Consider the following 14,725-nt stretch of genomic DNA (forward strand, 5'->3'; position numbering starts at 1 on the left):
ATAATTTTTGTTGGTGCTTTTTTTGATTTTATTTTGCTTATCACATTTCATATCTTCCTTTTTCACAAAATGCTCTTCATTCTTCAAATAATCCTTATCAAAATTGTCAACACCCAACTCTTTATCCTTACTATAAACGAAATCATTTCCTTCCTCCTTTCTTTTATTATCTTCATCCTTTAAACACACATTATCATCATTTTCAAAAAAATCTACCATACTTGAGGTATCAATTACATTTTTATCATTTTCTTTTTTATATTCACCCTTATTCAAATTGACAATATTTTTTTTTTCCATTATCTTATGGTTTCCCTCTTCCTTACCATCATCTACAAAATTGTTATCATCAACATAATCGTCCACAATCACGTCATCTTCTTCGTCATCTTCGCCATCTTCTTCGTCATCTTCGCCATCTTCTTCGCCATCTTCTTCGTCATCTTTTTCTTCGTCATCTTCTTCTTCATCATCTTCTCCATCTTCATTTTCTTCATTTTCTTCTTCCTCTTCGACCTCGTCATCTTCCTTTTCATTCTCCCTTTTGTTAAAAAAAACAATCTCGTTAAATATATTCGTATATATGTTATTAAAATTGCGATTGCTTTTAATATTATTACTTTGTATCAGATTCTTATACATGTTAACATTAAAAAAGGACGATATAAAATTGGTGTACCCCTTCTTATTATGGTTTGTATAATCAACTTGCATTTCACCATTTAAAGTAATATTTTGATCAAGATGTTTTTTATTAATATTATATAACTCATTAAAATAATCTATTAGCATAGGCCAAGAAACAATATTATTATAAAAAATTAGGTCTTCATTTTCTTTTTTTCGATTAATATTAGAATGCGATATACAATATTCTTTAATTTCTTTATAGGCATTGATATCTTTAAAAACATCAATACACGAATTTATATCATATTGTATATTTCTTATATAGGATGTAAAGAATATTAAATATTTCATAATATTATCTTTAACACATGATATTCTTTTATGGTCCATTGATTCTAAGGAGTATAATATACTTTTTAATCTTTTTTCTTTTTTTAATTCTACAGAATTTATATTATTAATTGTATTTTTATATTCATATTCTTTTTTTTTTGCAAATAAATATTTATTAATACAACTAGTAGATAATTCAATTCTTTTTAAAGGATGAAAATATCTACTATTATGAAAAATATTAATACAATCTATTAAATTCTCATAAGCATAAACACAATTCTCAATATTTTTAAGACTCTCTTTTCTTGTCCTTTCAACAATTCTATCATTTTCTATACCATCAACTTTAATCTGATCAAAAACATTCTTATGATTTATTAAAGTACTATTTAATGTATTATTTAATATTTCACATTCCATATAATTTATAAAGTCTTTTATTTGTTCACATCTCCTTTCAATATTTTTTCTTAGACTAATAATACCATTATTTATACCTGATGATTCATTATCAAATATTTGAAACATATTACATAAATTCCTTAAATTATTTTCATAATCTTTTTCAATTCTTATCATTTCTGAAAAAATCCTGCTTAAGTTTTCGCAACAATTCCTTCCCTCCTCGACTCTTTTCAGGGCCTTTTTCCAGTCATATATGCTGAAAAGAAAAAAAAAAATAAATAAATAAATATATATATATATATATATATATATATATAATTATAGGTACATATAATATCCCTTTCCATGTTGGAAAGCCATAATATATATATCATTTTATATATACGTACAAGGTACTTTCAAAATTCCTTAGATTTTCTTCATTCTTATCACATTTTTTTATATTCTCAAGTGAACCCACATCTTCTCTTTTATCACTACAAGCCATATCTGCCTATATCCTTAAAAAAATAACAATATTATAATATATTAATATTTTACTTATTTTAACACATATATAGGAGTCTTATTCTATTTGGTACATATATATATATATATATATATATATATTTTAAATCAAATAAGTCAAGGTACTTTATATATGCTATTACAATAATAATTATTATATCATGCCAATATTGCAATATATATATATATATATATATATATCAGATTAAAATTAATATTTTATTATATCTAAATGAATATTTTACTAGCTTAAAAGGCTACATATATATAAATATATATATATATAAATATATATATATATAAATATATATATATAATGATAATTTTTTTTTTTTTTTTTTTTTTTTTTTTCTTTTTAATGCCTTATTTTCTTAAAAAAAAAAAAATTAAATAAAACCTTAACATAAAGATATTTTACTTTTAGATTTTTATTAATCAATCTTACATATATATATATATAATATATATATACACATTTATATGAATTATATCAAATGATTAAATTGTAACGTCATATTTTATATTTATCAAAAATAATGTGTCATGAGGAGAATAATAAACCTTACACAAATAATATTATTTATCACAATTTCTAAATACATATAATAATCATTATATACTAAAAAAAAAAAAAAAAAGATACAATAAAATATATATTTAAAAAAAATAAAATCATAGGAAACAAAAAGAAAACAAAATTGGGAAGGAAACAATAAAATTAATAAATGACATAAACAAAAAAAAAAAAAAAAAAAAAAAAAAAAAAAAGAATTCGTAAGAAACAATAAGGAAATAACTTCACATAATTATCATTTCCTCATATATACATTTTATTTTTAAATAAAATCTTTCCCTATTTTTTTTTTTTTTTTTTGATTGTAAAATAAAATACCTATATAATTAGATAATTTAATATATATATATATATATATATCTATTTTTATATAATATCAAATTTGCTTTATTTTATTTCATAAAGTAAAAATATTATCCGTAAAATACCGTCCCACGAAAATATATATTATATATATTATAATAATAATAATACTACAAATTTATATGTGTAAACTAATATAATATATATAATTATATATTTATATATATATATATATATTCCGATTTGATAAAAAAAAAAAATATATATATATATAATATTGCATATAAGAATAAGAATCTTTTGACTATATAATAATTATTAGATCTAATTATTACATATAATATTATTATAATAAAATAAATATAATATTATATATATATATTATATTATATTTTTATATTCAGTAATACTAATATATGAATTTCTCAAATTAAATAAATATTTATACCTTATATATTTTATTATATTTGTACAAATAAAAAAAAATAATAATAATAAAATAATCATAATAAAATAATAATAATATATCCAAAATATAAGCGTCTTTACTTTCCTTTTATGTCCATAAATTATTCATATTTAAAAAAATATATATTAATATATATATATTTATATATATATTATATATATATATATATATTATACATATTATATATATTCATATAAAATAATATGTATGCTTATTAATTTTTGACTTTTGAAACTCTCTTCCTCTATTTCACGTTTAATTTTATTTCCTTTATATTATTAATATATATTATAATATATTATATTTTATATATACTTAAATATTTTTTTTTTATATAATATTTAAAAATTATTATATTATATTATATTATATTATATTTTATTATAATATTATATTATAAAATATTCGTTATATATATTTATTTTTACATCCTAAAAATTATTGTATGTATACAATAATATAATTTATTTTTCGTTTTTTAATATTTTTATTTTTTTTTTTTTTTTATTTTATTTTTATTTTTTTTTTTTTTGCTTGTTCTTGAAAAAATAAAATTAATCAAAGAAACAAAAAATACTCAATCGAACAAAAAATGAGATCACATGATTTCCATATTTGATATTGAAACTTAAAAATATATATTAGCAAGAATAATATTTGCATAATATATATATATAATATATATATATATATATATATATATATTTTTTATATATATATAAAATATATACTTTTTAAAAATCGATACATTTTTTTTTTTATAATTCAGATAGTATTTATATAACAAAAAAAAAAAGTGGAAATAATAATAATATTGTTTTTCCAAGAAAGAGAATAAAATTATATAAAAATATTTTTATGTTCACATAAATATATATATATATATATATATATATATATATACATATATACATATATATACATATATATATATATACATATACATATATATATTCTTATTTTTCATTAATTTATTTTATATGTTTAATATTACATTTTTATACCACTAAAGAGAAAAAAAAAAAAAAAAAAAAAAAAAAAAATGAAAACAAATATCTTCTCATGCGTGATATCCTTTTTTATTTTGTTGCTTTTTTGTAAAGCTTACAATACTTCGTCCTTACTAGAAACCATAAAACATGATCTTCAAATTGTAAATAATTCCAACTTTAATACAGTAGTAAATAAGTTTAGGAATGAAAAAGTGTTTGCAGTTTTATTTTTTAAAAAGTCTAACAAGAATATAAAAAATGTAATAAAAAATTATAATGATGTAGCATCGAAATTTAAAGGAATATTAACATTATGTGTTGTCGATTGTGATGAAAATGCATCCTTATGTGAAAATGAATTATCATTATATGTACCAGATTATAAGAGCAGTAATACACATCACTTCTTAATCTATCCTATAAATCCAATGCCAAAATTTGTATTTAAGGATGAAATAACAGAAAGTAATATTAAAAAATATACATATTTAATTCCTTCAAAAATTGATATTATTAAAGATACACAATCTTTTAATGTATTCTTATCAAAACATGAAAATATGCCAAAAGTACTTATATTTAGTAATAAAAAAAAACCCAACTATGTACTTAATGCATTAAGTAATAGTTTTAATAAAAAATTAATGTTCGCATATATCAATAATGAAAATGAAGAATTAGTTGCTAAATATAACGTAAAAAACCTACCAACCATATTATTACTCAAAAAAAATAAAGTTGTCGATACATATAAAGGAAAACAAAATTATATTAACATATTTGATTGGCTTAATGTATACTCTGAAACTTTTGTCCTAGGAGGTGGTTTCGATATATCTCCAGATAAAACTAATGAAAAACCATGGAAATTTGAACTAATTCCAAAATTTACAAAATTGTCCCATGGAGATATATGTTTTAAAAAAGCTGACAAGGGATTGTGTTTAATCTATTTGAAAGAAGGAGAAAAGTTAGAAAAAAGTGAAATAGACATGTTACTCTCCTTAAAGGAAAAATTCAAACCACACATAGACGGACGGTAACAAAAATGAAAAAAAAAAAAAAATAAATAAATAAATATATATATATATATATATATATGTATGTGTGTTCATGGGCAAAGTTATTATATAATATTACATATAGAGACACTCATATAATAATATTATTTATGTATTTAATTTAACCTTATTGCATATCACATATGAGGCATTATGTATTCTCATTTTTATGCATCATTGTATATATGTATATATAAATTAATACTAATATATATATGTATATATAAATTAATACTAATATATATATGTATATATGTATATTTTTTTTTTTTTTTTTTTTTTTTTTTTTCAGGGGTATAAATTTCCGATTCATGTGGATCGATATTGCCATGGAAACACATTTCCGATCACTCCTTGAATTCAAAAAGTATCCATCAGTTGTTGTTTTTAACCCATACAAAAGAATCAGATATGCAAAATTAAATGAAGACTTAACGGCAACTAAAGAAAACATTGAAAAACTTTTAGAAAAAATTTCAGGGGGTGATGCTAAATTTACCATGCTTAAAGGACAAACATTACCAGAATTCATACAAGACCCAAACGCAGCCAAAGCAAATGAAAAAGATGAATTGTAAATATGAAAAGATGAACAACAAAATGGAGAACAATATATAAAAACATATCTTAAATGGGTATATATAAAAGGTACACAAAATGAAGATATATATGTGAATGCATATATATATATATATATATATATATATATATATATATATATATATGTAAATATTTATTTATGTGCATTATTTCTTTTTTTTTTTTTTTTTTTTTTATAAATAACGCATAAAATATATATTTTTGAAATGTTTATATATTTATAATTGTTTATAATATTTTTTTTATTTTATTTTATTTTATTTTTTTTTTATTTTTATTTTTTTTTATTTTACTCTATTTATTTTTATTTTTTTTTTTTTTTCTTTGCACCCCATTCTGATTATCTTTCAACATTTCTACGTTGTGAAGAAAATAATATTTTATATCATTTTCTAACCAAATACATCTAAACTATTTTTATGTTTTTTAAAAACGAAAAAAAAAAAGAAAATTTTTAAATTATGAATACAAGCATATATAATAATACATTTGTGTAAAATTTAGAAAGGAAAATTTATCAGTTCTTATTTTGTAATCTTACTCTTTGATGAAGGATCGCATGAAATTAGAAAGATCATTATTATTCAAGAGGAGTACATTATGTGTATAATATGTTCAAATGTTTTATACATAAATAAGAAAGCATGGAACCATATATGTACATATATAAATAAATAAATATATATAAATATATATTTATATATATATATATATATTTATATATATTATTCCATTAAATATTTTTTGACGTTCCAACATTTTATGGTCTGGTCCCAAGAAGCAGAAAAGAGAAGGTCACCTAACCATTCCATTGAGGTAACACGACCTTTATGATTTAGCATTGACAAATTCGCATATTTTATTTTGACTTTTTGAGAAGAAGGATATAAATTATTTATAACATTTTCATTGTTATAAAAGAATGATCGATAATCCGATTCATTAAATTTATTACTTATAGGTGATTGAATATTTAAATATTTATTTGTATCTTTAGATATGTTTCTTTTCAAATAACTTCTTTCATTTTTACCTTTATATGTTTTATCTCCTTTAGTATTAGTATATTGCATAGGTGATGGAATATGTAACTTATTTTTTATATTTGTTTTTAATTGATCATTTCTTTTTTTATTTTTTAATATATCCATTTCTTTTATGGATTGATTTTTCTTACTATTCATTAATATATTATCCATTTTATTTATATTTACTGATTGATTTAAAAAAAACTGACCTTTATAATTCTTCTTCTCCTTTTCCTTATCTACCTGAGTCTTATTCATTTTACACATATTAAATAGTTCATTTTTTGAAACAGCTTGTACTTTTTTTTTTTTTTCATTAGATATACTTAAAATGGTGTTAGGTGTTATAGTTCTTTTTTTCTTTTGAAATTCTAATAAAATATTTTCATATTTTTTACTGAAGATGTTTTTTCTTTCTTTTTTTTTCTGTGTAGTATCATACAAATTATTTACATAATAATTTGTATCAGAAATAATAGATGAAGAACGCATATTATTATTATTATTATGTGATATAGTTTTATTTTGTTTGATTGTTTTATTTTTTGTTTGCTTATTTATTTCAACAAACTTGTCAGGCATTTCCTTATTTTTCATATTCATCTTCTTTACCTTTAAAGAATCGTTTACAGGGGAATCAAGATCGAATGAAAAGGCTGAAGAAGGTGATATAAGATTATTAAAGGAGGAATATATTTTATTTTCATTTTCTTCCTTTTTTTTATTAACAGACCATAATTTTATACTTCCATTATCAGAAGAAGTAGTAAAATAAGAAAAATCTTTTGAAAAGGATATATATCTTATAGGAGAGGTATGTCCAACATATATATCTAAAGGTTTGTTTTCATCGATATATCTTATATCATATTTTTTAATTAAACAATCAGAAGCTCCAGAATATAAAAAATAATTATAACAATAAATACAATTAACAGAATAATTTGAATGTAAATTATTATTTTGATAAATAGGTAACATACATCTTAAATCAAAAAATAATATATTACCTTTGTATGTACTAAATATATGAAAATTAGGATTCATTAAAATAGTATCATTATTATTGTTTATATTACTATTATAGAAACAATTATCTGAAAATGATGATGTACAATAATTTATACAATCTCCAATTTCTTCATATCTATATATATTCTTTTTCTTAATTAAATCAAGAAAACAAATAGATCCATCTTTACTACCATAAGATATCTTATTATCATCATAGTAATTTATACAAAATATTGAATTACATTCACTTTTATAACTTTCTATTATTTCTTCTTTATCCATATTAATTATATTAATATTATTATTCATATTTGTTCTTCCTATACATAAATATTTATTCTTCTTCAAATAACTAGAACATAATATAGCATCATCAAATTTTATATTTACTATATTCTGTTTATTTTCTAATCTCCATAAAGAAACTAAGTTGTCATGAGACACAGTACAGAACCTTTCATCATCTAGCAAATGAAGTCCTTCAATTGAATTCCTGTGACCTTTCAAACTCCACAAAGGTTTTATGTTCTTTGCAACATTCTCACACACAAATAATTGTTCATTATTTTTTATTTCAAAAATGTAATCTTCACTTGAAAAATACCTTCGAAATTCCATACTCAAAAATTAATTAGCATAATATATATAAAAATAATATATGTGTATATTTGTGTGTATTTGTATATTTGTGTGTATTTGTATATTTGTGTGTATTTGTATATTTGTGTGTATTTGTATATTTGTGTGTATTTGTATATTTGTGTGTATTTGTATATTTGTGTGAATTATTTTATATGTACACTTGACTTCTCTAAATGAATATTATTTATTATGTGAACAAATAAACACATCATAAAGAATAAATAAATAAATAAATAAATAAATAAATATATATATATATATATATATATATATATATATATATGTATATATATTCTCATACTATAAAATCAATACACTTTCTTCATATCAAAAAAAAAAAAAAAAAAAAAAAAAAAAAAAAAAAAACTTACCTTATAGCTATATTTTATTATTATGTATCATATTTTTTAACTTTCCATATTATTCTCATCCACATTTTTTCTCTCTTAAAATATATACATATTTATATATTCATCTATATATATCATTCGTCTTCTTTCACTCATTTTCTACTAGCTGTCTACAAAACGTTTCACCCTCTTCATATTAAAATGGAAAACATCACAATGTAAATAAGATCAACATATGTTATAAAAAACAAAGAGGGAAAAAAATGAAAAAATGAAAAAATAAAAAAATAAACTGTCCATTTTAAACATAATAATATAATATAATATACTCTTATATATATATATATATATATATATATATATATATATTAAAAATTTTCAAGAGGTTATACTTATTTTTCGTAAATTACAAAAAAATAATATACATATAATCATATATATATATATATATATATATATATATATATTTATTTATTTATTTATGAACACTTTTTTGTGTCAAACACTTTTCTGTTCTTTTAGTATTTTTCATAATATATATATATATAATATATATTTATTTATTTATTTATATTTCCTGTTATTATTTCTCAATAATTACTTTTTGTCTTACACCAAATATTAAGTAATTAATTCAACCTGTCTCTATATCTCAATCTTTATATGTATGTATTTATTTTTATTTTCCTTTTTAATATGTTAAACTATAATCATTATTTTATAGAACATATTTTTCATATTGTTTACAACTAAACATAACAACACAAATATAAATATAAATATAAATATAAATATAAATTTATATATATATATATATATATATATATATATATATATATATATATATATTTATATTTATTTATTTATATTGCGCTTTATCATGTACCTTCATACATTTGTGTTACAAATTAAAATAATATGAAGGGGAACTTAATACTCTCTCTTAACAATGCTAAAGATTATCTAAAGAATAAAAACGATGAAGGGAATAATGTATATGATCATATTTGTGACATCATCAATTTTATTGTTGTTGAAAAACCGGAGAAAAGTTATGAAAACTTTGAACTTATATCAAATCATATAAAAGAAAGTAAAAAATGTAACCATGTAAGAATAATAGATGAAAAAAAAGATGAAGGGGAAAGGGAAAAAAACAATCTAGATAATTATATATTAAATGAACACATAAAAAAGAAAAAAAAATGGTTACATAAAATGAAAAAATGGTACTTCGAAAATAATATGGAAAAGAAAAAAAATAATAAAACATTATTGTTACCATTCTTACATAATATATTTGAACAAATGAAATTAATAAATTGGGCAGGATATCATGTTAAAAATAATTTAATATGTTATATTAATAAATCCATGAAAAATATTATACAACAATATAAAGATGAACTCTTATATTTACGTTTCTGGGGAATTATTAAGGGTACACATAATGATTATTATATTCTAGAGGGAGAGGTTAAAAAGGATATAACTATTTTTTCAAAAAAGAAAAAAAATAAAGCCGACAACTCTTCTTATGATGAGGAGGACATAAAGCAAGATGGTCAATTTTCTGATTCTAGTAATGTACAGGAAGAAAGAAAAAAAAAAAAACGCGATGGAAGTGATCAAGATGATGAGAGTGATGAAAAAAGTGAAAGTGATGATAACAAAAGTGGTGATGATAACCAAAGTAGTGATGATAACCAAAGTAGTGATGATAACAAAAGTAGTGATGATAACAAAAGCAGTGATGATAACCAAAGTAGTGGTGATAACAAAAGTAGTGATGATAACAAAAGCAGTGATGATAACAAAAGCAGTGGTGATAACAAAAGTGAAGATGATCAGAATAATTATTATGAATTTAGCAAAACTAAAAATAATATATTTCAATATAAAAAGGAAGACTATGAAAGATTCAATAAAAATGTTAATAAAAATGTATATTGGGTATCTTTAAATGGAATAGAAAATTGGATATTATTAAAATCCACTACTCCAAAATATATTGAAATAGCTAGCCAAATGAATAAAATGCTTACTGGTCATATGAATGAAAAAATAAATTCTTTTCCTAACCTTTCTATTAAGGAAAAACATTATCTAAGAGCCCTAATATCAATAATATCTTCCTCTACACATATATCACCACAAAATTATTTTATAAAAAAAAAGGAGGGAGGGAAAAAAAATGATGGGGGAAAGTATAAGAATGATGATAAGGATGAAGAAGATGAGGATGAAGAAGAAAATGAAGATGAAAATGATGATAATAATGATAACAATAATGATAACAATAATGATAACAATAATGATAACAATAATGATAATAATAATGATAATAATAATGATAATAATAATGATGATAATAATAATTATGATGATGATGAAATAATTAAAAATAAAAATTTTAATTTCGATATACAACTATTAAAGAATATACAAAATTGGGTTTATTGTAAATTCTCTTTTTTACCTAATGGTCATATTTTTTATCCAAAAAGTGGAAATTTAAAAAAAAAAAAAAATTTAACACTTTTTATGAATGAAAATAAAGTTTTACATATTTTAAGAAATATTTCTGATCAAAAAGATAATAAAAATATATGGAAAATAAAACACCTAAATCATGGAGATTATTATGGTAAAAATCAATTACATTATGATATTATTATTATTTATAATTTCCTTTTTTATGGAGCATTTACTATATATTCTAATAAAGAATATTTCAATTTCTATATTGGAAATGGTATAAAATCCAAGCATGGATATTTACATGCCTACCAGCCTCAAAAAATTCAGTCCGACAAAAGTGAACTATCGGAAATTGAGCAAACGGATTAAAAAAAAAAAAAAAATACATACATACATACATACATACATACATACATACATACATACATACATATATATATATATATAATATACATCATAAATATGACATCTCATAATTTTATTTTTTTAAGTTATTTCAAATATTTATAAGTATCTACAAAAGTGATACAATATACATATATTTATATTGTCTTTTTTTTTTTTTTTTTTTTTTTTTTTTAAAATATTAAAAACAAAATTTATAATAAACTTAACGATAATACATATTTTCATAAAATATACTTCAAAAAATAAATTAATCATATAATTATTAAAATAAAAAAAAAAAAAAATTAATGTTTTATTTCCACCACTTTACTAAACCAAGACCATCTTGTTGTACAGTCCCCTTAAAAAAAAAAAAAAAAAATATATATATATATATCAATATAATATATGTACATTTATATATTATATAATACATTTCACATTTTATATTACCGTTATTGACATGGATGGTATGGACTCATCCTTATTCATTTCATTCGGATCTTAAAAAAAAAAAAATATATACATATATAGTTAAAAATATAAACATTTATATATAGTCATATTTATTACCACTAAAATAAGTGTCCAATATTCGTACTCTTATCAATTCATCTTTAGTATAAAAAAATTTTATTCCTTCATAAGTCCAGTACCATTCCTTTTTCTCTCTATCACTAAAATTAAAATGTATATATAAATATAAATATATATATATATATGATGAAATAATAATAGAGCAATTCTTATGATGTGTATTTTCTTTTATATATATATATATATATATATATATATATATATAATTTTTCTTATTTTTTTACAATTCTTTTGGCTCCTTTAAATTTGCACTATTTACACGTATATTTTCGAAGAAACCTAAACTAACTATAAAAAAAAAAAAAAAAAAAAAAAAAAAAAAAATTACATATATATATATATATATATATATATTATATATACTATACATAATATTTCTCTATTTACACATTTTCATTTTACTTATTATTCCATTAGAATCTGAACTTTTAACAAATCCCTCTATAATTTCATTTTCAAAAGGCTGGAAAATAACCAAGCGAAAAATAACCTTTAATCTAATTTCCCCACTACCTTTTATAATTTCCTTATTTTTTATTTCTATTATATCATACAAACCTACACAAAAACCAACATTTTGTATAACCTAAGAAAAGAACATAAATAATTCAAAACAAGACATGAGATATAAAATATAGATTAACATTTATGTATAAATTATGCAAATCTTTTAATTTCTCTTTTTTTTAATGGAACATCAAAAAAAAAAAATATATATATATATATATATAATAAATAATTACATATAAATCATTATACATATATTTTATTTATACATATATATCTTTACATATTTTATCATTTCACCTTATCAATATATTTAGCTCTTAATAAAAATTCAATAACATTTTTTATTTCGCTATCTTTAAAATGAGTTTCTATATTTAAAACATCTTCTATACGAAAAAGAGAAAACATACTATATATTATAAGAAAAAAAATAAATAAATAATAATAATAAAATAATAAATAAATCCTATATTATATATATATATATATATAATACACAATGTTGTAATGTTGGATCATATATAAAGGGGGGGAAAAAAAAAAAAAAAAAAAAAATATTATATATATATATATATAAATATACATACATATATTATATATAATATTAATAAACAAAATCATACATTTTTAAAAACATAAAATTATAAAATATTATATATAAAATCAATTTCTTTTATATATATATATATATATATATTTTTTTTTTTTTTTTTTTTTTTTTCATATATATTTTAATTTTATCAATTATATATATGGTATATTATTAAAAAAAGTAATAATAATAGTCATATAATACAAAAGGAATATATAATGTATTACATATATACAATATAACATATAAAATTATATATATATATATATATAAATACATTCATTTATTATTATTATTATTATTGTATATTATTTTATGGAGAGTTAACACAAAAAAAAAAAAAAAAAAAAAAAAAAAAAAAAAATGAATCTACACAATTGAAGAAATAAAAATATTCCAAATATATTCATATTTCCAACTTTTATAAATTATAATATATATTTATATTAATATTTTTTTTTCTATATATAATAAAATATTTATTTTCCTTATTATATATATATATATATATATATATATATATATATATATAATATATATATATATTTTTTTAACCTTTGTCACCTTACTGGCCTCAATAAATTTTTAACTGAACATAAAAAAAAAAAATTAATAAAAATTATTATATATATATATATATATATTATTATTATTATTATACCCTCATTATTTTAAGAATCAATTAATTATATATTCTATTAATTTTTTGTAATTCTCAAGAGGGTATACACTATCAAAGTTTCCAGCCCTTTTCCAATAACAAAAATATAAAATAAATGAGAATGTATAAAAATATCTATTAATGTTGTGACACTCAGGTTTCCTTTTCTATTCCTTTGTGAGTTATTTAAAATTTTCATTTCATAAAAGAATAACTATCTTATAATAAATATTATAAAAAAATGATACGGTAAGAAATATGTATAAATAAATAAATATATATATATATTTATGTGAAGATAATATTATAGTACAAAAGAGAAAGTATAAAAAAGTAAAAAAGATATCCACATTGATTTATATATATATATATATATATATATATATATATGTATACATCTATTTAATATTATATAAATATACACACATTGTTTTATAGCATTTTTTTATATATTTCCCATTTTTTTTTTTTTTTTTTTTATCTATACACCTTTGATTTTTATAGATTAGATAAATGGACACAACCGCTATATAATTTAGTACAATTCTTCAAATAAATCATTTTTTTTTAATTTCGAAAATATATT

At 18.9% G+C, this 14,725-nt stretch overlaps 5 protein-coding genes across 6 annotated transcripts in view; 2 read left to right on the forward strand and 3 right to left on the reverse strand.

Moving 5' to 3' along the window:
• The window catches only part of PF3D7_1104300 (conserved Plasmodium protein, unknown function), a gene marked incomplete at both ends in the record, with an annotated part of 3,559 nt that extends 1,701 nt beyond the window's left edge, over window positions 1-1,858 (reverse strand). Inside the window, 2 exons of the mRNA XM_001347694.2 lie at window positions 1-1,627; window positions 1,761-1,858. The exon at window positions 1-1,627 is cut by the window's left edge and continues 1,701 nt beyond it. Coding sequence (XP_001347730.2) covers window positions 1-1,627; window positions 1,761-1,858 — 1,725 coding nt within the window. The remainder of the gene's footprint in view (window positions 1,628-1,760) is intronic.
• A 2,408-nt stretch (window positions 1,859-4,266) lies between these two features.
• On the forward strand, window positions 4,267-5,855 carry PF3D7_1104400 (uncharacterized protein; the record flags this gene model as incomplete). Its single annotated transcript, XM_001347695.1, has 2 exons — window positions 4,267-5,255; window positions 5,570-5,855. The coding sequence occupies 2 exons, from the start codon at window positions 4,267-4,269 to the stop codon at window positions 5,853-5,855; spliced, it is 1,275 nt and encodes a 424-aa protein (XP_001347731.1).
• A 747-nt stretch (window positions 5,856-6,602) lies between these two features.
• PF3D7_1104500 (WD repeat-containing protein, putative) lies at window positions 6,603-8,537 on the reverse strand (the record flags this gene model as incomplete). Its single annotated transcript, XM_001347696.1, has 1 exon — window positions 6,603-8,537. One exon carries the CDS (start codon window positions 8,535-8,537, stop codon window positions 6,603-6,605), a length of 1,935 nt encoding a protein of 644 aa, XP_001347732.1.
• A 1,292-nt stretch (window positions 8,538-9,829) lies between these two features.
• On the forward strand, window positions 9,830-11,761 carry PF3D7_1104600 (radial spoke head protein, putative; the record flags this gene model as incomplete). Its single annotated transcript, XM_001347697.1, has 1 exon — window positions 9,830-11,761. One exon carries the CDS (start codon window positions 9,830-9,832, stop codon window positions 11,759-11,761), a length of 1,932 nt encoding a protein of 643 aa, XP_001347733.1.
• A 331-nt stretch (window positions 11,762-12,092) lies between these two features.
• Window positions 12,093-13,294, reverse strand: PF3D7_1104700.1 (DNA-directed RNA polymerase III subunit RPC8, putative; the record flags this gene model as incomplete). 2 transcript variants are annotated; one of them, XM_024473306.1, is made up of 6 exons in its annotated part: window positions 12,093-12,140; window positions 12,233-12,282; window positions 12,353-12,450; window positions 12,601-12,664; window positions 12,779-12,962; window positions 13,184-13,294. In XM_024473306.1, 6 exons carry the CDS (start codon window positions 13,292-13,294, stop codon window positions 12,093-12,095), a joined length of 555 nt encoding a protein of 184 aa, XP_024329114.1. The 2 variants fall into 2 exon arrangements, with proteins under 2 accessions (XP_024329114.1, XP_001347734.2); XM_001347698.2 differs by having other exon boundaries at window positions 12,353-12,456.
• Between the last annotated feature and the right edge of the window lie 1,431 nt (window positions 13,295-14,725).

The sequence above is a fragment of the Plasmodium falciparum genome (genome assembly GCF_000002765.6).
Source record: "Plasmodium falciparum 3D7 genome assembly, chromosome: 11".
Taxonomy (NCBI): Eukaryota; Apicomplexa; class Aconoidasida; order Haemosporida; family Plasmodiidae; genus Plasmodium; species Plasmodium falciparum.